The 27473-nt window shown below is 36.0% G+C and overlaps 1 protein-coding gene across 6 annotated transcripts in view; it reads right to left on the minus strand.

Annotated features, from left to right (window-relative positions):
* Nucleotides 1-620: 620 nt before the first annotated feature.
* CEP85L (centrosomal protein 85 like) overlaps nt 621-27473 on the minus strand; it is a 160416-nt gene continuing 133563 nt past the window's right edge. The window contains exons 9-15 of one of the 6 annotated variants that reach the window (XR_003910564.1): nt 25256-25373; nt 23917-23967; nt 12388-12495; nt 10214-10445; nt 5149-5410; nt 4693-4755; nt 621-3769 (exon numbers count right to left, since the gene is read on the minus strand). Coding sequence is in view for 1 of the 6 variants with exons in the window: in XM_029943933.1 (XP_029799793.1) it covers nt 5247-5410; nt 10214-10445; nt 12388-12495; nt 23917-23967; nt 25256-25373 (673 nt within the window). In the remaining 5 variants the exon portion in view is untranslated. Of the gene's footprint in view, nt 5411-10213; nt 10446-12387; nt 12496-23916; nt 23968-25255; nt 25374-27473 lie in introns of all 6 variants that reach the window. The other 5 variants (XR_003910563.1, XR_003910561.1, XR_003910562.1 and 2 more) reach the window with 5 other exon arrangements.

Consider the following 27473-nt stretch of genomic DNA (forward strand, 5'->3'; position numbering starts at 1 on the left):
ATACTGCTAATCCAGGTATCAACCAGCTTCCCAGAGACACTGAGGCTGCTGGCCATCTGCGTTAGAACAAGGCCCGAGGGCGCCATCCACAGGGCATCTCTGGGCTGGGCTAGCAAACCATCAGGGCCGAGATTCAAGGCCCCTGCAGAGTTACCTTCTAATGAGGTTCTATTTGTATATATTTTAGTAAGGTTTCAATCCTTGATCAAAAGGGGGGGAAAAAAATATTTAACTTGTCAGTCCAAACTTCCAAATAGGGAACACTGAAACGAATTGTGTCTGTTGGAAAAGTAGAAAGACTATTGATTTAAATAGAGACTTTAAAAATTCAAAAGGGGGACACAGCACGGTTTGCTAAAATAAATCCAGGCATGCTTTTGTATTTATGGCACCTGTCATCAGAAAATCTCAGTGTCCTTCATGGCAAGGCCCTGAGAAAAGACTTTTTCTCAGTTAACTATAAAGAAATTGTAAGAGAGACTGAAAGCAAAAAGATTCTCGTGTATTTATAGGAAGATTTTACCTGAAAGTCAAGTGAGCATATTCTTATCATTGAAAATTCAGTAGAGTCTACAGTTTCCAATATAGTCCTATAATATCAGGCACTTGGAAGACATTCATCTTTTTATAAAAAATTTATTTCTCTGTAAATACAAATTCCAACATCACAAACAATAGTCCAGTGGAAAAATACTTAGCCGTTAACATTGAAAACTTTTTTTAATTTAATAAATAGAACTTTGGCATTCAAAATTCTAGCTGTAAACCCTATTAAAAAACAAAAACAAAAAAACCCCTTTACAAAAAAAGAGGCAAGAATGACAGATCAGAAGGCATAAGCCAACCAGTGGCTTCACATTCTTTTTACAATAACTGTATTTCAATTAGGTCACGTCCACCGTATTTACACATGAGGTATTCTGGGCGGTTCAAAAACTGAACCTAGTTTACAAAAACCACCAGTCATAGTGACTGATTATACACTCTGCTGTGCTTTTAATGTAACCACCTAGCACCTTACTACTTCTTGTCATCACATCAGTGTGATGCCAAATTTTACGTTTCATATTTAAATATTTATACAAATATGTACACACACAATATACACACAAATAACTACATTCCGAAGGAGTTTCCTGCTCACTATACTGGAAAAGGGCTGGGCTGCAAAGACATATCCAACACCCTCCTCTCAAGTTTCCTAAAGTATTTACCTAGTCATGAAAAACTGCTCCTTGCTTAAGAAAAAATCCTTAATCAGGTCTATTTACAGAAGAACAAGGTGCAATAATCATCAAGATTCTTATAACTCATGTAAAATAGAAACGAATGCTTACTGCAGGCAAAAAGGCACAAAAGGTTCTCTCTGTATGCAGCTGCAAGTGTTGTTAATGAATTACTGATTTGAAAGGACATTAATATACTCAATACTTTTAAATAAGAAAATTCCAAAAATCCAAAAGCTTTCCCCCTTCATGATTAAATGCATAATATTATCATACAGTAAGATACCACCATGGAATCTTGGGATAAGTTAGAAATTATACTCTTTATGTCAAATAGGAAATTATTTTACTTGTTTTCTGCACACCGAAATTTGTCCAAAATGGAACCAAAATGAATTAACTTTGGCTCTGAGAGCTATAGCTACTGGCAGTTTCAAATGATATAGTCTGAGCACAGTTATGAGAACTGCTTCTTACTATAATTACATATCTACAGTGATAGAAATTTACATAAGAGAATGCCAATAATCCAAACTAAAGGTGTGCCTGAGCTGAACTATGCTATATAAAAATATAGTCCAAGTTCTCAGCTGCTAAATTATTCAATGAACTATTACTGATATCAAAAGAACATTTTCCCAATACAGTAGTTCCTCTAAGAGATTTCTATTAATGTCTTGAACTATGACAAAATTAATTTATAATTAATTAATAATAATTAATTTCTGACTCATTGGTGAGTCAGAAATGTACAACATCCATTTTAGCAACACTTTGCAGCCCTTGAAATTGTCTCTAACAGGCTACAGAAAGAAGTCTAATTCAGTTTAATAAAATGTCATGACCAAAATAAATTTCACTAAAAAATAATATTTTTAATATTAATTATTGAACCCCATTTCAAATATAAAAAGGGGCCACACTTAAAAAAAGAATTCAGGCATGACTTACCCAGTCAATACTTAAGCTTTTAAAATTAGAGGCTATTGAAAATTTACTAAGTTTAACTAAAGTCATCCTTTTTGGACATCAAATGAAAAGAAAACTACTGTGCCTTTGATTCAGTTAATTTTATCTGCATAGGTAATTGGGTCTTTTATTGAGATACTGTTACTTTATCCTTGCTTTAGGCTGCCTGAGGCACAATAAACTCAACTTCAAAACCCAGAAGATCAATAATAAATGTTAATACTGCATAAGACATTTCCTAAGAAGATAAGCATTTAAATCACAAAAGCATAATTAAAAATTTTTCACATATAAGGAAATTCTCAAATAGATTTAACTTCAAAATTTAGGTTAATTTTCATGTCATATATATATATCAGCATCATAACTTCTAAGAACACCCCAGTTTAAACTAGGATAAGACACTACAGTGTTTCTATCTGTCCATCTTACTTGACCTAAGAGTAAAATCTTTGCTTTCAGTAAGATATCACTATTATTACATTCTAACAGAAGACGTTATCTTGGGAGAGGGCAATTTTCTGAAATATAAAATCAAAATTAAATGCTGAGAAATTAGACGACTACTACTAGTTTCATTTTCCCTCCAAAATTCCCTCCAAGGCTTTCTACTTATTGTCTAGGTCCCTTCACAAACTCCAGACTCCAAGAGATTACATTTGTAATTCAGGGTTATACCTGAACTATCATATCTTATTTCCCTTTTTTATTTATGGGGGAGTATACATGTTGGAAACTGAAATACGTCAGTAGTAGTTTGTCAGTTTTCTACTAAGTTAAAACATTTTTATCTCAAGACAAGTAAATTAAGTCAAATTCTGTACGTTTTAGAAAACTTGTTTATAACATCAAATTATTTTATCCTAAGCCAGAAAACAAAAATGGATCTACAATATATTAAAACAAATGACCAAAAGTTTGTTTAAAACAGTAACCATAAAACCCTGAAACATATACTAAAAAACCTCTAAGACATTAAGTAAGAACCTAGTGACCCAAATCAGTGATTATTTATGTACATTAGTACTATCACCTTAGGGTGCCTTTATTTCCAAAACCGTGGAGGTTGGGGCTAAGGGTAGGGGGTTTCTATTCAGAGAGAAGGTAAAAATGTGTGCTGCACATCTAACTCTTTCAGATATTGTTATCTACTTTACTGTAAAGGCCCATTTTTAATAGATATTTTTACAAGGCAGGATTCTTTGCATCAGATTTTTGGTATAAATTTACTGTTCCCTGACTGTCTTCAAACCACCAACATTAAAAAAAAACAAATGAACACATGAGAATGCCACGTTCTTACCAGTGACTTTTCCTTATTAAGTTAGGGACCTTGGGAAGCAGAATCACTGTAATACACTGATTTCTTAGTGCCCAGATCCTAAGAAGTAAGAGCAAGGAATACTCAGGCACTGAACAGAAGGAAAGTTTGATGGCCTTACAATGTATTATAACTGACTGTTGCAACATAACCTTAAAATAACTTACTGAGCACTGCATATAAGCCAAATTCTAAGCTGAATGTCTTCCTGGGTACTTTCCTTGAAGTTCTTCTCCCACATATGTTTTCACTGCTGAAAATATTTAAGAAAAATCTTTTCTTGGAGCAGTATTTAAGCCTGACAAAAAAAACCCCAGACATATTATCTGTTCTTATTCAAAACAGTATTATCCTTCTTGATTCACACCCCTTATTCCTTCTACTCTTATTTAGTCTTGACCTATATGAGACCTGGTTGCTTCAAGAAAACAAACCAGTTTGTAAAGGACAATGACTGCTATAAGTGTATTCAAAAGAATGCAATAAATGCTCTGAAGGTTGTAAAATACATAGTCCTTCCAAAATACCAACTAAAACAGGAAAATACTCATTTGGAAGTTTAAATAATTGTGTGTCTCCGTAACAATCAGTTGCATTTCATAGTGATATCCTATATTCCTGAAGAAGAACTAACCTGGTCAAGTTTGTATTCTATGAAAAACCCTGTTTTTAATGTACTTTACCTAATAAATGAAATTGAAACATCACCTAGTTTAGCTTTTATGTTAGTGACAATTCAGATATAAAGAATACAGATTGGCTTTTTCCTAAAGCAGTTTTAACTTTAAAACATATACAAACCACCTGAAATGTAAACATTTAAGAGTTGGATAAGCTATTGTTCCAGAGTGACTTTTCAGTTATTCCTTCTTTTACAACAACAGCCTTAGAAGGCTTGCATTAATTCTTTACGGCTTTGTAAATTGTAAATTGTAAGGGACATGTTAAAATTAGTTCAGATTATGTTAAAATGCCTTGTGATATATAAATTAACAATGTTAATGAAAAAGATTATCACATCAAAATTTCATACCTCTAAGGCAATCCACATTCACTCCGGAAAAACAGCTAACCTACCTACAGTGCGAAAACCAACCCGATCCCACAACTCCCCATCTCAGCCCAGCGGCTGTTCAAATACGAACGGTTTTGCCAGCTGTGCTACTATTACCGCACCTGCCTGCTGTCCGAACTCTTGTTCAGCCGGCCCTCAAAAACCCCGAAGTACAACACGAGCTTCTACATGAAAGAAAAGAAATACAAGAATAAACAGTGTGCCTTTCTTAGAAGCTTTGCTTTGAGCCTAGAAATCCTTATAATTTTCTGAATAAATACACATGCGTGTGCGCGCGTGCACACACACACACACACACACACACACACACAACTACAGATCAAAAGATATCCTACCCCATTAACTGAAGGGCACTCTTCACAGCTTGGTCCTACAATCAGTAGTTTGAGAATACAAATTTTTTTTTCCCTTAAACACTATCACATTTTTCAAATAGTAATTCGGGTTTTTTTTGGCCTGATTAGATAAGCCCCTTTGAAACCTCATCGAATCCCTTTCCTCCCCCCAATAAAACAAATTTACAAAAAAAAAAATCCTATGTGTAAGTGATACGTCACTTGCAATTTTCCATTATGGCTTCTAAAAAGAAATATGAAGAACTGTAACACAGCAGCATTTAACAATGGGTCATTATTGCTGTGGGACCATTAGTTGATCATTGGGTAATGCAGTTGTCTCCCATGTCCTGAGCATAGCGGTCTGATATTGTAGTCCTTAATTCATCAATATCTCTCCGTAACTGGCACACATCTGATAATTTTTTAGTGAGTGTTTCTGGGCTGTAGTCATTCTCAGTCTCTTCACCTGAACAGTTCATTGCTGTGGAAATAAAATATGGAGAGAATGTCTCACACTTTTATGAATAAAAAATTTTAGGATTTTTAACTTAATTACAATTAGAAATATAACATTGTATGAACACCTGTCCAGCCGATTTAAATTATGTATCATTTGCTATTAAAGAGATCTTACTACTCAGTCCTTTTAAACTCATACGGTATTACAACTGTTCAACATGTTTAAAGGATGACAATATTCCCCAAGTAGGAAAAAATATGCTCTAATAGCTCTCACCAACCTCAACTATAGCATTCATTTCTTCCAACTTGACAAAAATCTGAAATACACTTCTGTTTTGAGGGGTGACAGCTTAAATTTTTATAGACTGCAGTGCGTTTATTGGCATGGAAACATAAATTTCCAATATATGGTAAGTGTATACACACACACACACACACACACACACACACACACACACACACACACACACTAGCTTTTAATTATTTTCATCAGTTCCTCTCTTTGTCAGCACATCTCAACCGAAAAACAGATGCAGCCAGTAATTGTAAAATAAATCTTTCCTTCTACCATCACTAGCATTGGTAGCTTGTTGGAAGTGTAAGAGTCAGATTAACTTATCTGTTATTTTAACAAACACTAACTGAACATGATCCAGGCCCTTTGCTAGATGCTGAGGCCAGCAAAATAATGGATGTAGAGGTTTATTCTTAATGACTTACATGCACTTTCATAAACAACTAAGCAGAGTCAAGTACTATGAGAGACGTCTCCTACCCACCATATACAGGCTACGGTGGCACAAGGAAGAGGACAACCAGCTTAACTGGAAAGGGTACAGGGTCACTAGATGGGCCAAGGAAACAGAATGAACAAAGGTATGTATAAAAGCAGAAAACCAAAGAATCTGAGAAACTTAAAAAAAAAAAAAGTCAGTAACCAGCTTTAAAATGGAAGAGTACAAATTATGAGAGAAAAAGTGCCAAGAAATAGGCTAGAAGTGGCAGGTGGGAGCTGCCTATCTCTACTTTGGGGTTGTAAGTATTAGGAAATCAGAATCACCATTAAGTTAGAGTAACTCTGGCAGCAATGTGAAAAAAAATGGATTAGTGGGGGAAAGTGGGCTAGATAGTTGACAAAGAGACCAGTGCAGATAAAGGATTCTGAAAGCTTTATTTAAGGCAGCAGTGCAATGGAGATGTAATGGTAGGAATGAATGCTAGGAAGGGACTGGCAGAAATGATAGAGCTCAACCATCATGAGTTGGGTAGGGATTAGTGACTAGGCACAGGACACACACAGATAAAGTTTGAAAGAGAAGGATGGAAGATAATATTCTAGGTTGGGATGACAGGTGGATGGTGGTGTTATACACTGAGAGGAGGGAAGAAAGATAGGTTCTGTTTTGGATATAGTGAGTCTATGATGCCTATGGAAGAGCCTGTTCTAATATAAGGCTGGTATAATCGGGAGCCCGGAAGAAACATTCTAGGCAGGGTAAGAGATATATGACCATATGGGTCAAAGGTACAATGCTAACAGAAAACTAAAGAACATGGATAAGATTACTCAGAGAAAAATATACAAAAAGAGAAACAAAAGCATCAAAATTGTTGAGGAAGAAGTGAAATGTTCACTATTTGCAGATGACACTTTTTACAGAAAGCCCCGAAGACTACCAAAGAATTGAGAGATGAATTCAGTAAAGTCACAGGATACAAAATAATAGAAACATAGAGAAATAAGTTGAAGGCTCTATACCAATAATGAGACAGCAGAAGGAGAAATTAAGAAAACAATCCCATTTAAAACTACACCAAAAAGAAGAAAATACCTAGGAATATACTTAACCTAGGAGGTGAACACTTGTACACCAAAAACTATAAAACATGGATGAAAGATATTGAAGATGACCTCCACAAATGGAAGGATATACTGAACTCATAAATTGGAAGAATTAGTATTATTAAAAGGTCCTACTACTGAGAGCAGTCTACAGATTTAATGTAATCGCTGTCAAAATACCAACTTTTCCCACAGAATTAGAACAATACTAAAATTTGTATAGAACTACAAAAGATCCCAAATAGCCAAAGCAATCTTGAGAAAGAACAACAACGTTCAGATATCACAATCCCAGATTTCAAGATATATTACTACAAAGCTGTAGTAATCAGAACAGTATGTATGGTATTGGCACAAAAACAGACACATAGATCAACAGAACAGAGAGCCCAGATATGAATCTATGCTTATATGGTCAATTAACCTTTGACAAAAGAAGCAAAAATATATAATGGCAGAGAAGAGAGAGTCTCTTGAACAAATGGTGCTGGGAAAACTGGACAGCTACATGCAAAAGAATGAAACTGGACTGCTTTTTTAGGCCACACACAAAAATAAACTCAAGACAGATTGAAGACCTAAATGTGAGACCTGAAACCATAGAACTCCTGGAAGAAAACACAGGCAGTAATTTCTTTGACATCGGCCACAGGAACATTTTTCTAAATATGTTTTCCCAGGCCACAGAAACAAAAGAAAAATCAAACTATTGGGACTATACCAAAAGAAAAAGCTTTTGCAAAGCAAAACAAAAACCACCAATAAAACAAAAGACAATCTACTGGATGGGAGAAGATACCTGCCAATGATATATTGATAAAGGGTTAATATCAAAATATATAAAGAACTCATACAACTCAGTACCAAAAATCCCACAAATAATCCATTTTAATAAAAAGAAACAAAAAATCAACAACAGAAGATTTATGGGAGACATCAATATTTCAGTGGCAGAGAATTCCACAGAAGACTGAGACTAAGCAGTCATAAAGGGAGAAGTAGAACCTAGAGAGCAAAGTCATGGAAACCGTGGTGGCAGTGCATTTACAAAAAAGAAGGGTGGGATGAACAGTGTCCAGGGACCGTGGATGGAGTGAGAAGACATGGATTCCAAATAATCCAGTGGTTTTTAAAAAAATTTTTTATGTATTTATTTCGAGAGAGAGAAAGAGAGTGTGAGCAGGGGAGGGGCAGAGAGAGAGGGAGACCCAGAATCCAAAGCAGACTCCACGCTCTGAGCTGTCAGCACAGAGCCTGATGTGGGGCTTGAACCCACAGACTGTGAGATCATGACCTGAGCTGAAGTTAGATGCTAAGCCAACTGAGCCACCCAGGAGCCCCTGGTTTTTGACAAATGAATTGGCTGGCCAGATTTTTCACAGTACCAAACGACGAGGTAAGGAGTATAGGGTTATACTTTAAACACTGGGAGAGGTATACACTGGGAGGTGAAGGTGGCAAACTTCTCAAGTCTCCCTTTCTTCACATGTGGAAAGCTCTCTTCATCTGATAACTGGAAAAGCTGACAAATACTGTACAGGAGAATACAAATGTAGAAGGTTACAAAATAACTGAAGGGATGACCAGCTCTAAAATGGTGAAGAAAATGAGTCTTTCATGTGTGAGCTTTTGGTTTTTGCTCCGAGAGATCACTGCTGACTAAACTACCCCATGATCACCTGGCAAGCTCTCCTCCTCTAAGATTCAAGCCAAAAACCAGTTACCCCAGGGAGTCTTCCCAGCCCTTCCCAGCTAGACTTGATTAGTTTTCCCTTTGGGCTCCCACTGTCCTCTGTTCATATCTCAATTATAGCACTTTCACAATGCTCTAGTAGTTTATGTGTGGGCAAGGGTGGTGTTCAATTGCATTATCAGCATCTTAGTACCTGGACTACATGAGGCATATAAAAACTACTGAGTGAGTGAATATACTTAAACTCTCAATTGCTTTTTACACACCCACACTCATGTATGTATAAATACATCTATCAAGTGGAAGGGAAAACTCTGCTGACATCTTTGAGCACAGTTACTGTTTCATTTAAGAAGGGATATACTTTGATCAAAAGTATTACTTGGTTGGCCAAAATAACTATCATGATGCCACATGGTGGAATCTTTTTGATGAAACTGCAAATAAAACCAGTTCCATCTAGTCATATATTAACCATATTATTAGGTATTGTTCAATACAACATGGCAGGTGTGTAAAACTTAAGGTCTTACTCCATTCATATCCCCTTACTTATGTCCATTTCTTTTGTATTAAAAAGAGACCAACATATGTCAGTATCATAAAGATTTAGAACCACAGGCAGAGATGAGTGTTTCTGCAAAAGCAGCACAGAAGGACTCCAGGATATTCCTGGGGCCATTCTCTCACAACTACGCATGGAGGAAGATGGAATGGAGGGACGATGGGTTGGTGACACACTGAAAGGGACAAAGCCAGAATGTATGCATGACAAGGGCTATGAAACATGGGCCATGAAAATTAGCTCTTCTGACAGCACTGATACTTGTATTAAGTCATTTCCATAGACCCTACACTGCAAAGGAAAGCAAATGAGTATCTTCTCTCAAATAGTTTACAGCAGACAGATGGCTGGGTCATTAACTTAGAGAATGACCACATGAAAGCAAAGAGTCATTACTTTTAGCAGAGTAACCAGGAAATCACCCCTAACTACCACTCCCATCACGTATTAACAGATTCAGCAGAGCTCATCCACTCAAGGTATATTTGTAGGCAGTCTGCCAGGTGGCAGTCCAAATAGACTATGACCCTGCTCACTTCTATAAGCATAATGAAGTAACAACAGGTATTCACACACCTACAGATTTAGTCAGAGATTTATAAATCTAAGTAGGAAAGGACATAACAACAAATAGAGAAAAGTCAGTCAGAAATTCCTGATTCATGAAGATAGGTTTCTAATTGCTAAGCAATACAGTAAGAACAAGGCATCAGCCACTTACATCTGATTCCCAGTAATAATGAAAGATTAGGCTCCTTGCCCTGAGCACGCTGATTAAGAATACTACACAATGCCTTCAAGTCAAACAAACAACAGGACATTTCCTTGAACAGCTGATCAATCACACTTAAATCAGATAGTGGCCATTTAGTGAGTACTGTCTGTTGCCTGGATTGGTCTCCTTCCTGGCCCTGATCCAATAAAGAGCATGTCTCTTCCGTCTGTCTTTGGTTCTGCAATGCATAAAGAAAACAAAAATCAGGTTGTTAGAACAGAGGAAGGTACTCAAAAGCCATACAGGTTAACATTTTCCACCATCTATAAACAAAATGGTAGAGTCCTATTACATTGACATTAACCAAGTTTAACTGCATACAGACAGTAGGAAAAACAGTGGAAATGATTCAGTGGTTCCTCTGTGCCATCTCATGCCCTAGGGTAAACCTGAGAGAGGTAACAAATCCAGATTCAGTTTCTAGGAGTATCTCATACTATATAATGTCACCTGATAAGCATCTGGGTTGTGTATGTGTGTTTTTTTTTTATAATGAGATTTATCCCAAGAAAAGAATTATGAAGAAATTTTAAGCCTCATTTTATAGTTTTACTGTTGGTTGTGATCATGATTTAGTTATTTTGAAACTATTGCACAGTTTTTTATGGAAAGAAAAAGATTTTATGTTTTGTTAATGTTGGCAAGTACCAAAGTTTCAGCAAAAGAGAAAAAGAAATACAAGTATAAAATCAAAGAAGTAAACAAACACCTAATAATCTTGAATTGTGAAATCTTGAATTGGAAATATCAATTTGAACTCATAAATTATCATACTCAGAAAAAGCTACTTTCACCTTATCCCCAAAACTGTCACCATCTATCTATGCCTCATCCTGAAAACTGCTAATTAGAGATAATACACAGCTTTCTGGTCAAAACTCCATTTCAAAATAACCAAATAGCCTGCAATGATGAGAAATAGATTCTTTAATAGATGAATTCCAGCTAATAAATATAAAAATAATTAGAAAAAATATGATTTTAATCATGTAATGATCCAGACAATTATCATCAGTGAATACAAACACCATCAAGGAAAAGGGTGCTAATAAATTTACACACTTACCTAAGTAGCACTCCACACATTACCTGCTGTTTGCTGAAGCCATAATGTAACAAAGGAAACAATCAGTCTGTTACGATTTTAACCCAGTGAGCTCAGTATTTCTGTCACTTACAGTGGGATAACCAAACATATAATTTGATGATATGAAGAATGCCTACAATGTATTCATGCCAAAAAAATGTTTGACTTGACTTACTGACATCTTTAGCTCTTACTTCTAGCTTCAAAGAAATAGAAAGGGTAGCGAAGAAGATAAATGATACCATGAGAAAGCAATCAGACAAACCAGAAGGGCTGACAATCTATAACTCTGTAAGACCACAGGCACAGGCCCAGGTTTGTTAACAGCCACTAACATGGACAAAGTGAGAAACTTTAGATTTATAAGACAAAATGAAATGCAACTCATGGTCTTTCTGATTGAATGCTGGTTTCAACTGTTATTATAAAAAGCATTTGAATTTCCCAAAGAAATGGGGAAATTTTAGTATAAACTAGGTATTATCCAACACTGAGGAACATCATTCTTATTGGGTGTGACAATGGTGGTATGTTTATACAGGAAATGTCCTTAATTTTTGGAGATGCATTCTTGGGTATTTAGAAGTGAAATGTCAGGATTAGAGTTAAAAACCTATAGTAAGTATTTTCTGTATAACATGTCCTTAAATGCAAGCCATGTATATCTGCTTATAATTAAATGAAGAAAGTATAATCTGTTCCAATGATAGTGTTAACATTGCACCTTCCTTAAGGATTTTCAAGGATGATTTTGTCTATATTCAATTTATGTTTTATTCAATTACTTTGGGACCTAATCTCTATATAACATTTGACTGTTGTAGTTAAGTCTGTGGAGTTATATTCTAAGACATAAGAAAAATAAAAGTTTACCTTTTTGATTATAATTTTGTAAGAAGCCTAATGGATTTAATTAATTGGCACATCAAGATCTGGTCTTCAACTAAAAATGTTCCATGAATATGTACAAAATAAGCATGTGCTTTAAGTACTGAATCATTCTTTGACAGCAATTTGAATTTTTTTTACTCACATCAAGCAATGTTTTTGATAATCTCTGTAGGTTTCTTTCTTTCTTTTCCAGCTCTTCCATCATCTTTTGAGTAGTCAGTTTTTCTTTAGAAAGTTTCCCTTGCATAGACTAGAATAAAGAGAATTGGAAAGCAGAGAATGTTGTTAATGTTAAAAATGAAATTCGGTCAGGTAGGTTGCCAGGAATACAGGCTCTGAACACTTTGGATCTGTCTCCTCCACCTCTTGGAAGATGAAGTCTTCATTTTAAAACAACCCATATTGCATCTAGAGTGGATGACAGCAAAGGAAAAAACAAGTATCTTTACCAAGGAAGTTGATAGGGTAAAACATGTTAAACCTATAGCAACTGCTGTTGAATGCTACATTACAGTATTAACTGATTTTTTTTGTTGATATGTTCAGAGTGTATTAGCAAATCTATACCTCTCATGCACTACACCCCATTTTTCTTGTGGTTAGTAAAACACAAGATAATAAGACTGTAAGACCATCTCCATTTTCTATCATTTGAAACATAGCTGAACACACTTCTCTCAGTGTATGGTATTCCGAGCAGTGAATACGATGAATTCAGGCCAAAAGTCTATTATGTGACTTTGATAAATGAATCTTTCTTATATCGATTATAAAACTACAAATTATTCATTGTAAGAAAATGCTGAGTACACCAAAACAGTATATAGGATATCTTAATAGTACTTGTGTCACTTCAGTTCTAAGTCGGATTTTCAGCTACACACCAAAAAGAAAAAAAAAATTGCCATAAACTCTGTAGTTATCGTGATTTCTAGGTGTTTTAATGAACACTTTTTCCTTTTGTGCAATCACAAGATCAATTAAACATATGACCAGAAAAGAGTCTTCTTTTTTCCCTCTTCTTAAAACTATATTTAGTCTCAATTCTGAAACTATTTCAGCATGCTGACTGCTTAAATAGTATACAATGCACTATGAAGGCCTTCCCCAACCCCCATATTATCTCTGGCTAGAATAAAAGAGAGCTGGCACCATGGGTTGAGGTAAGACTCTGTAAATATAAAGCAGTTTTCTTAGTAACAGATACTCAACCTTGTAGCTTTCTACTTGAATTTGTTTGCGAAACTCTATTAAAAAATCGATTTACATTTAACAAGTCACAGGTTGGTTACAAATGAATTAAGCTCTGGGGCGCCTGGGTGGCTCATTCCGGTAAGCATCCGACTTCAGCTCAGGTCATGATCTTGCAGTTCATAGGTTTGAGTACCCTGTCGAGCTCTACGCTGACAGCTTGGAGCATGGAGCCTACTTCAGATTCTGTGTCTCCCTCTATCTCAGTTCCTAGCCCACACTCTGCACTGTCTCTCTCTCAAAAATAAACATAAAAAAAGTGAATTAAACTCCGTTACAAGTATATTTCCTTCCTGGGAAAACTTTATATCCTACAAAATTTAATCTCACAACCGGAAGTCACATGGATTCTGAAATTCCTTTGTAACTGCATGTGAATGAATCAAAAACCTATTTGAACGATACATATTTCTTTATCTGGCTGAAGATCTATGCTTACAGGCATAATGAGATTATGTAACTGGAATCCAGAATTCATCCTAAATTTCTTAAGATTTGTGACTGCTTATCTTACTAGCATTGTGGAGGCAAGGCAACACAGATAAACTACTCTAGATCTAACATTTTAAGAATGAAAACTGACCCTGGGAGGTATTTCACAATACTGTAATATCCCTCTTTAGAAAATTTTAGTGTTTTATATTTTTACCAATTCAGTCATATTGAGTGTGACTAATAATTAGCTAGCAAATCTGATTAACATGTTCACTTATAAGACTAAATTTGAATCAGTGAAGAAACAGGCAATATTCTCCAATAGAGTAAGTAAGAAATGACTGGCAGTAGTACTATGTGTCATAAGAAAAAAATCTGGATTTGGGAAATATATTAAGCTTAAGACATTATGCTGGTTGGGTTCAGGGTACTTATGAAACAGTCCTGTAATACGAGAAAGAGTTCACAGATAAGCTTATCCGAAAAGGACCATATGTTGTACAATCTCTAAACTAAGATGAGGGTATGAGTGCCATAGCTGTCTGACACAATATTCCATCTATCAGATTATTTCTTTACCCTAAATTGTATGAAAAAGTATATGTTTAAAGTTTAAGAAAAAAAGAGAAAGCAAAATTTCTAGTAAGCTTAGAATGGGATTACTAACCTTAAAAACTTTAATTTTCAAATTTGTATCTCTATAAATTTCCAGGTAATAATCGTCTCTAAAAAATTCCAAGTTACTAACTTTTTAATGTTTTATTTTTATTACTTATTCATTTTTGAGAGAGAGAGTGCGAGCATGAGCGGGGGAGAAGCAGGAGAGAGAGACAGAAGCTGAAGCACCTCCAGGCTCTGAGCTATCAGCACAGATATCTGGGACTGGAATTCAGACTGTGAGATTATGACTTGAACCTCTTAGCCAACTGAGCCATCCAGGAACCCCTATAACAATCATTCTTAAAGTTAAAAATGGTTTTAAAAACATTTGTTGTTTTGATCTAAATATCTAGAAATGCTGTCTTTTGTCCCATATACAAAATAGCTCAAATGAAGAAAAGAGCAGCTGTGCATTCACCAATAAATATCATATATCCCACAAACACAATTTAAGAGAAAGTATTTTGGTTAAAAACTTATGTTAGCAGTTTTACTATATAAACGCACACACTCCATCTCCCCCCAAAAATGTACCTGTGTATGTGCACGTGTGCGCATGCGCACACGTGCACATACACATACACACACACACACACACACACACACACACACCATACAGGAGTTTCACAAATAAATTTTTTCATGTAGCAAAAATTATAACCAAGCACAGTTTGTGCATGGGACGATGATGAATCAGTGAAAAAACAGGCCCTTTCACATAACTTTTATGAGGAGGTAAAAGATCAAAGAAAATAAACATAATGTATAAGTTACACAGTATTGTACATTAGAATTTGACTAGTGGTTTGGAGAACAAATTCAGCATGGTAAGGGAGAAGAGGTAGAGATCTCAAATGGAGCAAAGTACAGGCTCATGGGAAAAAGGTGATATTTGAGCAATGGCTTGAAGGAGGTGAAAGATTGTATCTCATAGATATCTACAGTTTCAGTCAGTGCAAAGGTTCTGAGGCAGATGATGTCTTCTGTGTTGAGAAAAAGCAAGAGAACCAAGGTGGCAGAAAACAGTAAAAGATGAAGTCAGAGAAGGCTGCGGACAGCTATATACTCTGCTATCGTAAGGACACAGGTCTGAATTCGGCTTCTCAGAATCATTAGACAATAGATGGGCACAGTTGCCCAAGGAAGGAGGGACCACCCTTGTAACACCCAATCAGGAAAGGCCAGCTAACACCTTTAACATTTCTAAGGGCAGGCCTAAAGATGGAAGCTATAACATAATCACCTATTGCTTAAGACTAGTCATGCCCTACGTGAGGGTCCTGGGCCCACTTTGTGATTGGTCAATACTCTAAATGTTGTGAATGGCTCCCACTAAAAGTATCGATGTATGGTTAAAGTTACTGCCAGTATTGATAGGGGATAGGGATTGGATCACTGTGCCTGTGTCGTGATTTCTTATAACTTCCCCTTCCCAAAACTCATAAAAGCCCTACCCTGCCATGTTCGTTCGGGGCTCTCAGCATGAATCCACTGTGCCAGTAAAGTCTGTGAGCCCGAGCTTAGGCTCAGCCAGCCTAAACTCGTAATAAAGCCCTTTGCTTTTGCATGCATGACTCGGTCTCCCTGGTAGTCTCTGGTTTTTGGGGGCGATATTGGAAACTTGGGTATAACACTATGTGAGCTAAAGAATAAAGGAAGTCAGTGTGCACAGAGAGACGAGAATGAGACACTGCAATGAGCAAAGCAACAAAGCCTCTTCTTTCCTGAAGTCTGGTTTTATTTCTACTCATGGGTTCCAGAGTATCTCTGCCTTCTGTTTTTGCTTAGGTTAAAGTGAATTGGTTTTGTTGCTTATAATCAAAAGTCTACATGACTTTTACCTGGTACAAAATATTTATGCAATAATCACTAATTCCTTTCTACTTATACTAAATATTAAAAAGAGCCCATTTCTTAAATCATCATGATGATATATACTTTAAATATCTTACAACTTTGTCAATTATACTTCAATAAAGCTGGATAAAATAAGAACCCATCCCAATACAGCATTGTGGGTTTAATTTTCTTGTGGGCAATGGTTTTGGTCTTTGTTCACTAGTTATCCCCCATTAAAGTGCCTGGCCCATGGCAGAAACTCAGTTAAAGTTATTGAATGAAAAAGGATGAGGAAACACCTAAAACCTAATTTGGTTTTTAAGTAAAAGGCTATCTTCATTCATTCAAAAATAGTTACTGACATCTTTTATACACAAAGCACTGTGCTAAGTGTTGATTTGGATAAGGATTTTTCAAAGAGTCTAGTCCACCTATTACAAAATGCTTATTAAATATTTATATCAGAAAACAAAACCAGGCACTTTACTTAAATCTCAAGGAGCTAATAATACTACCATATTGCAGAGTGTAATGTACTAAAAATTTCACTTTGGAGACAAAATTTCCAAATTCTACTTCTAGGCAACTGAACACAAGGTGCCTTCCACAATGCTAGTTTTCTCACATGTTCCAGTTAGATCTTTCATTCCAGGAAAAGACCCTTAAAACAAATCTTCCCCCTAAAGCTGACATAAGGAAGAGATCAGATTAACACTTCTCTTGTGCATTTCTTCCCTTCTCTTGGGATTTTTCACTTCGAAGCAGCCAGGAGCAACGCCAAGAGCACAAACTCTGAGGTCAGACAGGAATTAGAATCGGAGCTGAGACCTCAGGCACATCTCTTTAAATTCTGGCTATTTCATATATAAAAAGATGTTCTGTCTTACCTTTTAAGCTTACTATTGGGTTTAGAAATAATAAATTTGATCAGAAAGCACAGCTCCTATGCCATGTAATATCATCCTTGTCAGCATCATCACTGGTACCTCTGCACTTAACAGGGGCTCCATTTCTCACTTCAGCCTAATTGTGGAGAAATATTAAATCCCTTTTCCTACTTCCTACACACTAATAAAAGAATTTTCAGGGGCACCTGGGTGGCTCAGTCAGTTAAGCATCTGACTTCAGCTAAGGTCATGATCTCATGGTTTGTGAGTTCGAGCCCCGCACTGGGCTCTGTGCTGACACCTGAGCTTGGAGCCTGCTTCAGACTCTGTCTCCCTCTCTTTCTCTGCCCCTCCCTTGCCCACGCTCTGTCTCTCTCTCTCAAATAAACATTAAAAAAATTAAGAATTTTCAAAATACTTATAAACTCTGAGATAAAAAATAAAGAATATGCAAACAATAAAAACTGCTATATTTTAGGTTTTTATTTATAATAATCCAAGACCTTGTATAGCTCAAATTCCTTTAATTATTATCTTACTACCTGATTTAACTTTAAAAAAAAACTTCCTGAGAATTCTGCTTCCGGCATGACGGTACGGGGAATCCCTCAGATCACTCCTCAGTGAAAATTATAAAAGAGCACATGTGAAGTTTCTGGAAATGGTTCTAAGAGCACTCAGCAAATGAATAAACATATATTCAAGAAAATATACTACAGGAATAGCAAAGTCTCTAATACCTGAATCAAAAGCTAATCCATCTTTACGCTCTCACAGCTCCCAGTGAGATGAAAACTCCTCTCCAGAGTTCAGTAGCACACTGGACTCTCTGCCCCCAGCTCCCAGGGAGAGCTGTCTTCCCAGGAGAGGCTGACAACGTTTCTCCTCCGGCCCTCAGCTACCTGCACGTGAGGCCAAGTCCAGGCAAAACGCGGAGACTCCAGTCTTCTGCCTAGGCCCCCTCACGGAACAGAGGCTTTGCCTTGGGTACAGCACTGTGGGGACCACCAGGGACTTGACTACCCTTGCCTTGGCCTCTAGTGCAGGGGTTCTACACTGGGAGAAGCAGGCCGAGATCTAGAGCTACTGCCCACTCTCCATCCTCTGAATGTTTCCCTTCTGGAGTCACTCGGAAGTTTGACATTGTTCCCACCAGCACGGACCGGCTCAAAGATTTTGCCTGGGGAGAAGCAAGCCACAGAATAGGGGCTCTAAATGCCTCTCTAAAGGAACTGGATTCCTGTGCAGCTGACTGCGAAGTTCACGCCTCAGGGCACTCTCAAAAACAGAGGAGGCTGTGGCAAAAGGGAGTTGGGAGGAAATGTAGATTCACTGAAGGTACAGGCTACTACTTACTACTGGCTGGCTAGATCCTTGGAGAGAAAAAGTGAAAGAAACACTTGGGGAAAGCACTCCTGGGAACAGAAAAAGATCTCAGACATTAACCTAAGGAGCTCTTTCTTCAAAGGAAACAGAATACACTGGTCTGTGAAGCAATATATACCACAGGGCATCACTGAAAGCAAAAGAGTAAACAGAGTATCAGCTGGCAATGAATGCTGCTGGGGTGGTCAGGGAAAGAGTCACAAAAAAATCACAGATTACATCTACATGAGATGTCTGGAACAGGCAAATCTATTAAGACAGGAAGAAGATTAGTGATTGCCATGGATGGGGAGGGAACAGGGTTTAAGGGAGTGACAGCAAAAGGGTAAGGAGTTTATGAAGTGATAAAAAGGTTCCAGAATTGACTGTGGTCTTGGTTCCACATAGCTGAATATTACTGAATTACACACTTTAAATGGGTGAATTGCAGGCTATGTGAATTCTATCTCAATAAAGCTATTATTTAAAAATCATCACAATATAAAGAAAAACAATCTGCCCAAGTTCCTTTTCTTTTCAGCTCTTGACTTGTTTTAAAGCTTATAAGCAAGAACTACCAAAGCAGTTTAAATGTGTCCCGAACACACTCAGGTTTCTCAGAACCACCCCTGCCCCGCTTTTTTCTTAAATCTCAGTCTTCCCAGTCAATTCCCACTTTGGGAGCAATGAGGCCCCCGAGGACCATGACCACACCTCCTGCCTGCACCAAGATGAGGATGCTGCCAGGCCAAGGAAGAACTGCCTAGGATTCACCGGAGATACTGAGTCATCAGGTTCCCACTGGGGCCCAGAAGTCTAAATAATTTGAATGTTCATACAGCTTTGGTGACCACTCATAGCACACAACAAGCTTAAGAACATTCTTTTCATGGGAGTCGCCCGGGTGGCTTAGTTGGTTGGGAGTCCAGCTTCAGGCTCAGGTCCTGATCTCACCGTTCGTGGGTTCAAGCCCCACGTCAGGCTCTGTGCTGAAAGCTAGCTCAGAGCCTGGAGTCTGTCTTCGGATTCTGTGTCTCCCCCTCTCTCTGACCCTCCCCTGCTCTCAATGCCTCTGTCTCTCAAAAATAAATAAAAAACATTTTAAAAAAAAAAGGAAAGAACATTATTTTCTTGATTCAAGTGAGCTCTCTTCCTGCCTCAGAATTCCTCACCTTAGACACAGAAGATTTTTCACAAGTTACAACCACCACTTATATTTTTTAACATTTTAATTAAACAACAACTATAATGTACATATAACAGGCCTGCATGTACATTAAGGACTGTTCTCTTTAAAAATACAAACATTGGAGAGAAAGCTCATTTTAAAAATAACTACTTTTCCTTTGATAAAAGACATTAACTTTTGATAAGAACATTTTTAGCTTTTCATGCATTATAAAAGCAATTTCACAAAGGTAAACTTTTTAAAAATTAAATAAAAAACTAAGAAAGAACTTCATGTCAGATCACATCACAAAACTGGGATAACATAAAAACAGGAGGTAAACACCACACAAGAATAAAATGAAAACGTAAAATCAGTTTACCTATTTAGGTTAGAGAAAAGTTAAATTTGGCTTCTAAGACATTCTATTGGCTTATGATCCATTTTCCCACTGTTTCTATTGAGAAAACCTGCTGGATGAAGACTTTAATAGAGACTTGCTAAAAATTAGAACAAAATCTTTGGAGGCTCAGAAAACATCTTCTCTTGAAGTGTTATAATAGGATAGACTGGTGGTTCCAACTATGCTGTTAAAAGTTAAGTCTTAATGACCTTAAATCATCATTATACCTTTCTCTTATGATACTATGTTTCTTGATAGCTGTCAGAAAGTCAATTTAAATGCAAAAATTCTTTCAATGAAGAAACAATTTTAGTATGCTAGGAAAAACAAGTATACCTAACAAAGTTTTTTATTCTGTATCTCCTCTGCCAAAGGCTTATAATATTTACCCAAAATGGTAACAGCTCACCGGAAACAGAATTATTTATGCAGGTGAAATGTGCTTTTAAGGAATAAATAGGGAAGGCAATGCCCAATGAAGAACTAATTCACATTCCAACCGAAGTCACATTTATGGAAAGGACGGGGAATGTTCTATTACAAATATCTTTTTATATTGTATAATGACAGAAGAAAAGCCTGTAGACGAAGAAGCCAGTTTAGCGATACTGGTTTCATAAATGTAAACAAAGGCATTATTTCTAAAGGATCAATGAATAAACAAGTTACTCATGCCAGTTAATATCATCTTGACAGGTGAACGAAATAATAGATAGATCTGTATTTTTACAGCACTAAACTCAGTTTCAAAATCAGTATATTTTTACATAAAGTATTACCTTTCTACATTCAACAAAAAATAAAACTAGTAGAAGACCGATTTCTCCTCAACATCAGAATCAATAAATCTGCCACTGACCTAAACCAGCTATGTATTTATCTGACTTCTGATACATGGTAGTAAACCACAGCTGTATTTTAAATATAGCACTTTATACCAATGCCTTATTTTTATTCCCTATAAATTGGACATAAAATGAACATGGCAAGGGATTTCATTTTTCTCTTTTGTCATAAAATTTAAACTGTAAGAATAACGTGCTTATACCCAAGGCAATGTGATATTCTAAAAGTCAGACATATGAAATTTGAACAAATGTGGTCATCTCAATAATTTGCAGGGACATAAAGAAGTAGTGAAACATGAAATTCTAATAATGCTACATTCGTTTTGTCTACTAAATTCTCTAAAATGGAAGAACTTCCTGGCACTGTGGAGGAACAAGGAATATGCAAATTATAAAAGCAGTGAAATGTTATGATAAATTTAATACTGTACTGATAGCTTAATGCATAATTCAGGGCACCTGCTTGGCTTAAGGGAACAACTCTACATTTCAGCTCAGATCATGATCCCATAGTTCAGCTCAGGTGATGATTTCATGGTTCATGAGTTCAAGCCCCACATGAGGCTCTGAGATGGCAGATTGGAACCTAGAGCCTAGAGCCTGCTTCAGATTCTGTGTCTCCTTCTCTGCCTCTCTCTCACTTGTGTTCTCTCACTCTCAAAAACAAATAAATAAAAATATGTTTTAAAATAATAAAAAAGATTCTCTCTGTGATTTCCAACGCTAAGGAAACAACTAGTATCCATTTTTTTAAAGAATATGCAAGATTTTTAGATGTTCAAAGAGTACACATCTTTTACACTCATCACAAACAACCAAATAAAAAAACTAGTTTTAACTGTAAGAGAACTAAGGAATTTCAACAAGGAACACAAAATACAAAATTTTCTCATTTTAAGCATATTTGTCATCCTCTATAATTTTCTATTTAAATATCTTGATATATATAGCTGCATTGGACAGTCATCAACATTTGCTATCTGTCTCTTAGCAAACCATATACTAGATCTATAGATCTAGATGGCCAGAATGACTTACTCATTGCTTCAAAAGATAAGAATTAATGAGTATATTGTCTGGCCCCCAATATTTGGAAATAAATGCATCTTAATAATTTGATTTCTATTCATTAATTAGTTTGAAAAAATAAGGAAATGTTTACTCAAGCATTTTAAGATCAAATAATAGAATGCCATACAATTACATATTCTTCTACATATTCATTTATATATGGTCATGACATTTAAATGTGACTAAAAGACTTGGCTGATATAAGAATAAATTGTATTAAGATGCCACCACAAATCAGAAAAAGGCATATTTCAATTAACACAGATATATCCTGATAATCTATAATGCGAGATAATATGTGATGAATAAACTCTTACAAGTCTTAGCCACTAAAATTTCAGTGTCAAAGGACAATGTTCAGTGTTCTTAATTTGGATTGAGGTAACTTTTATTTGACTGATTTCTCAGAAAATGTTACCAAGTGAAATATAAATTCCTTTTATTATGGCCTATAATAAATCAGATAATAATGGCTAAAGGAACCTAATGATTTTGTGATTTGAATGGTTTGTAGAACAACTGAAGTTATGTCTACAGGAATACAGATTAAAGAGTATAACCTTGTGAACCAATCTAGAAGGCCCACACACTTGTTGAACTAGCCTAGTGTTTGATTAAAATGATAAATCAACTTAACATGCACAAAAAACAAAGCATACCATCTATAATCCTGACACTTAAATCATTTATCTTTTACTTCCATTTTTAAGAAGTAAAACAATTAGGAGGTATAAAAATAAGAAAATTATTCAGCAAAATATGTCCAAAGGCTTTCCATCATACATAGTATAAAATACAATGACACCTAGCCCTAAGTGATCTAGCTCCAGGCTACTTTTCATGATCACTGCTCAGGACTCTTCTTCACCATCACTGCACTAGCAGCCTTCTTGCTGTTCATGGAGCACAGCAGACACCTTCAGGCACTAAATGCTCTTCCCCTGGTTGTCTTTATCCAGAACTCTGTTCAAATATTACTTCCTCAGGAAAAACATCATGACCACTGTATGTAATGCAGCACTATCACTGTTCTCTACACTACTTTTTTAATGGTGCATATCATTCCTTGACATTATATTTCCGTTTTATCCATATCACCCCACTAAAATAATCAGGACTTGCTTTGTTCACTGATGAATCCCCAGTGCTAAGAACAGTGCCTGACACAGATGTAGGTGCTCAGTAAGTATCTGGCAAATCAATAAAAAAGAAAATCCATTTAATCCACAAAATTTGGATTGTGTATTATGAATCAGACATTCTAAGCTCTAGATATGTAAATGACCTACCATAGTCCCTCAAGAAACTAAGCAGGAGGTAAAACCACAAATATGTAAAGAACATGTTATACTTTGATAATATAGAAGGAATAATAAACGAAGGAAGAGAAGTGTTAGCCAGTCACAATGGACTGGAAATAGTCCATGATCTTTAATAAGTAGATCACTAATGACCTAATCATGATCACACATTAACCAGGTGTGTTCTCAGTAGGAAACTATACCAAATTAAAAACAGGAAAGGTAAGGGATAGAGAAGAACAATCTTCAAAATTTTTTGAATATTTACCAAATAGCATTTTCATTCTAAAAAGAGAAAGATTATTATTAATTTGTAACTTCACATCAAGTGCTATTAATCTTTTCATATAAATACATATATGATTTAATATTTTTAGATTATATAACCATTAAGAGTAAGTTGATATACAGTTAAATTAAAATATACACAAAACATTCCTTACCTGAATTTCTAAAATCATCCTTTCAATCTCATTTTGTTGGCTGTCTATTATCTAAAATACAGAAAATATTATCAGTGTTAATTGAAATTTTTTTCTACTGCTTTTAAAAAGTACCAATAGTTCAAACCAACAACAACAACAACAACAACAACAACAACAACAAAAACCCCCCAGGAAAGAATGAATTTATTTTTTCTAAATCAGGTTATGATTTTCTTTTTTACAAAAGTATTCATTCCAAGTATCCTTTAAATAGACATATGATTTGGATCACACATACATATAACTGCAAAAATCTTCCTCTAGTTCTTGATAAAACTCTATGCAATTTATAAAAATACCTTTGAGACAGATCTTGAATACTTTAGGAAAGAAAAGATACCCTTTTCTTTTGCTAAAAAGCAATTTAATTTCTCCTTAGTTTGGCTTTTACTAAAATCTGAATCATTTAAATTTACTTAAATTGTCATTTTTGGGGAGACTGGCTCAGTCAGTAGAGCATGTGATTCCTGATCTCTAGGTTGTGAGGCAAGCCCCACATTGGGTGTGGAGTCTACTTAAAAAGACATGCGAGGGGCGCCTGGGTGGCTCAGTCGGTTAAGCCCCCGACTTCGGCTCAGGTCAGATCTCACGTTCATGGGTTCGAGCCCCACGTCGGGCTCTGTGCTGACAGCCAGCTCAGAGCCTGGAGCCTGCTTCCAGTTCTGTGTCTCCTTCTCTCTCTGCCCCTCCCCCTCTCATGCTCTGTCTCTCTCAGTATCAAAAATAAATAAAACATTAAAAAAAAAAAAAGACATGCAGAGCCTGGGTGGCTCAGTCATTAAGCATCCAACTCTTGATACTGACTTAGGGTCATGATCTCAAGGTCGTGATACTGAGCCTGGCATCAGGCTCTGTGCTGGGATTTGAGCCTCCTTCAGATTCTCTCTCCTCCTCTCCCTTTGCCCCTCCCTGCTCTCACTCTCATTCTCAAAAAAATTAAATAGGAGTGCTTGGGTGGCTCAGTCAGTTAGGCATCTTACTCTTTATTTTGGCTATAGGTCATGATCTCACAGTTTCTGAGTTTGAGCCGTGTTGGGCTCCACACTGACAGCATGGAGCCTGCTTAGGATTCTCTCTCTCCTTCTTTCTCTTTGTCCACCCTCACCCCTCATGCACACATTAAATAAGCTTTAAAAAAAAATAAAAATAAATAAAAGTCATTTTCTTTCCAAATAAAAACATTCAAACTAAGTTGTTAAGTATTACAAAAATATAAAATAGCTATAACTTATATATCCATATACCCATATCCAACATAACACAGATTTCATATTTATTATCAAAGACATGAACTGACCTTACTAGCATTCTCATTTTGTTCTCTCAGGCTATGATTTTCATTCTGAAGCTGTTTTGCATCTAACATGGGAAGGCGAATTCCATCTTCAAGGCATCTTTCCACTTTTTGCTGCAAGCTGAATGGTTTAGAAAGACAATGATAATTTTACTTATCCACTCTATGTGCTGAGTTTGGTAGATGACTTCAACATAAATGATGGTCTCTTCTTACGGTCTATAATATTTTTTAATCAAGCAATAATGAAGACCTAAAGACTACATATGAATAAGAATGAGCACCTACATTTCATCGAAGTAAAAAATATAGCAGAGGCTGATTATCTTTTTCAAAATGGCAGGTTTGAGACTGGAAATCTGCTTAGTGAGTGACAGCCTTAGGCCCTAATGAAGTTCCTTATGATCCTAATCTGAGCTCGGCAACCTAAATCCTGTTCTTTCCTTCTCCTGCAAAAGCAGAATTCTTTCATTAAGATGATTTTGTTTGGGAGCCTAAGAATACGGATATACATCTTTTACCTTCATTCTGAGCTCAGCCAAAGTTTCTTTGTCAGGATCGTTGTTGTCAAAACCAGGAGAATTACATTTCTCCTTCATTTATAAGAGCAGCAATATGTTTATGTGTTTATTATTTGACCTAATCGGTTCTCATGCTATTCATGACAGAGACTTGCATTGCAGAAAAGGAAACAACAAAAGGAAACCCCTCTGGTATATTAATACTAAAAGATGGAAAACTTAGAGATATTATATAAGCACAGATAAATATATGATATAATTCACAGTCACATACACATCTGAAATTCTTGTGGAAACAAGAACTTTATCATATTGCTGAGGAAACTAACACCTCTACCTCCAAGGTCAAGGGACACCATAGCTATACAAGTACTGAAGAATTACAGAAGACCTCATTTGATCCTTTATATCTGTTTGAAATTAAGAGAAAATCTCTGGGATGCTATCATCTCAGAATATCAAGGTAAGAAAATGGAACACGGATTCTGAAATGCACTGTACTCTTTCTGATCAATGAGACTAGGCTCAATGGTCTCTAAAAACCTAATAAAAGAGAAAATCTAAATAAAGGGAAGGTATACTATCATATTAAATATGTAAAAGGACACAATGAAACAAAACAAATTATTTTCAAGTGTTCCTAATTTTATTCATAAAATGGCACAGCTTGAGTTTGTGATCAAAATGCCCTATACTACATCTTTTCACTTTAAGATGGAAAAAAAAAAGAACATATGGTTGAATTAGTAGAGGTCAGGAAGCTGTTTTGAGACTAGAGAATAGACTATAAGATGTGGAGTTAAAGGGAAATTAAAGAGCAAGAAAGCAAAATATAAGGGGAAAATAAATGTAATGTTAAAAGTATATAAACTTTGGGTGGCTCAGGCAGTTAAATGATGGACTCTTGATTTCAGCTCAGGTCATTATCTCATGATTTGTGAGATCAAGCCCTGTGTAGATTCTGTACTGACAGCGTGGAGCCTGCCTGGGATTCCCTCTCCCTCTCTCTCTGCCTCTCCTCCACTCACTCTCTCTCAAAATAAATAAACATTTAAAAAATATATGAATTTTTTGAAGCAGAGGTTAGAAACACTGAAGACCACAATGTCCTAGAATCAGATGTTTTCTGCATTGAAATCTAAGAAAAAGAGTAGACCAGGCATATTTAAGGCTTTTAAAGTAGTAAAACAATATTAACTTGGACTTATCAGGTGGATTTTGATTAGAGTTACATTAATTCATTAAACAAAGTGTATTTCTTAAATTTAGTTTTTGTTGCTTTGTTGTCTTATTCTTCCATATAGTTTTATCTATTTATAGTTGGTCATCTATTAAGGTTTAAGTTTTATAAAACAGAGAGTGCATGTAGTTGCATATATAACATAGCTCTCTAGATTTTTAAAGAATCCAGTATTAATTTTTCAGATTAAATATATTAGCTTAATATACTAATAAATCATATTCCCTGTCATTCTAACTGTATTAATTTAAAAGAGAAAAGTCTCGTGAGACGATATAGATGAGTAAACTTGGAAGATACCTGACGAAATGGCCATACCTGTTGTTCTACAGGAAGGGAAAATGGGAGTCAGGGGTTTCACTTTGATATATCTCATTAAGGAGTGAAGTCTGAGTATTTGGCAAAGCCATAGACTGTGTTAATACTTCCAGTTTCCAATTAGGTTTTTTGTTTTGTTTTG

Source organism: Suricata suricatta, chromosome 7 (genome assembly GCF_006229205.1).
Source record: "Suricata suricatta isolate VVHF042 chromosome 7, meerkat_22Aug2017_6uvM2_HiC, whole genome shotgun sequence".
Lineage (NCBI taxonomy): Eukaryota > Metazoa > Chordata > Mammalia > Carnivora > Herpestidae > Suricata > Suricata suricatta.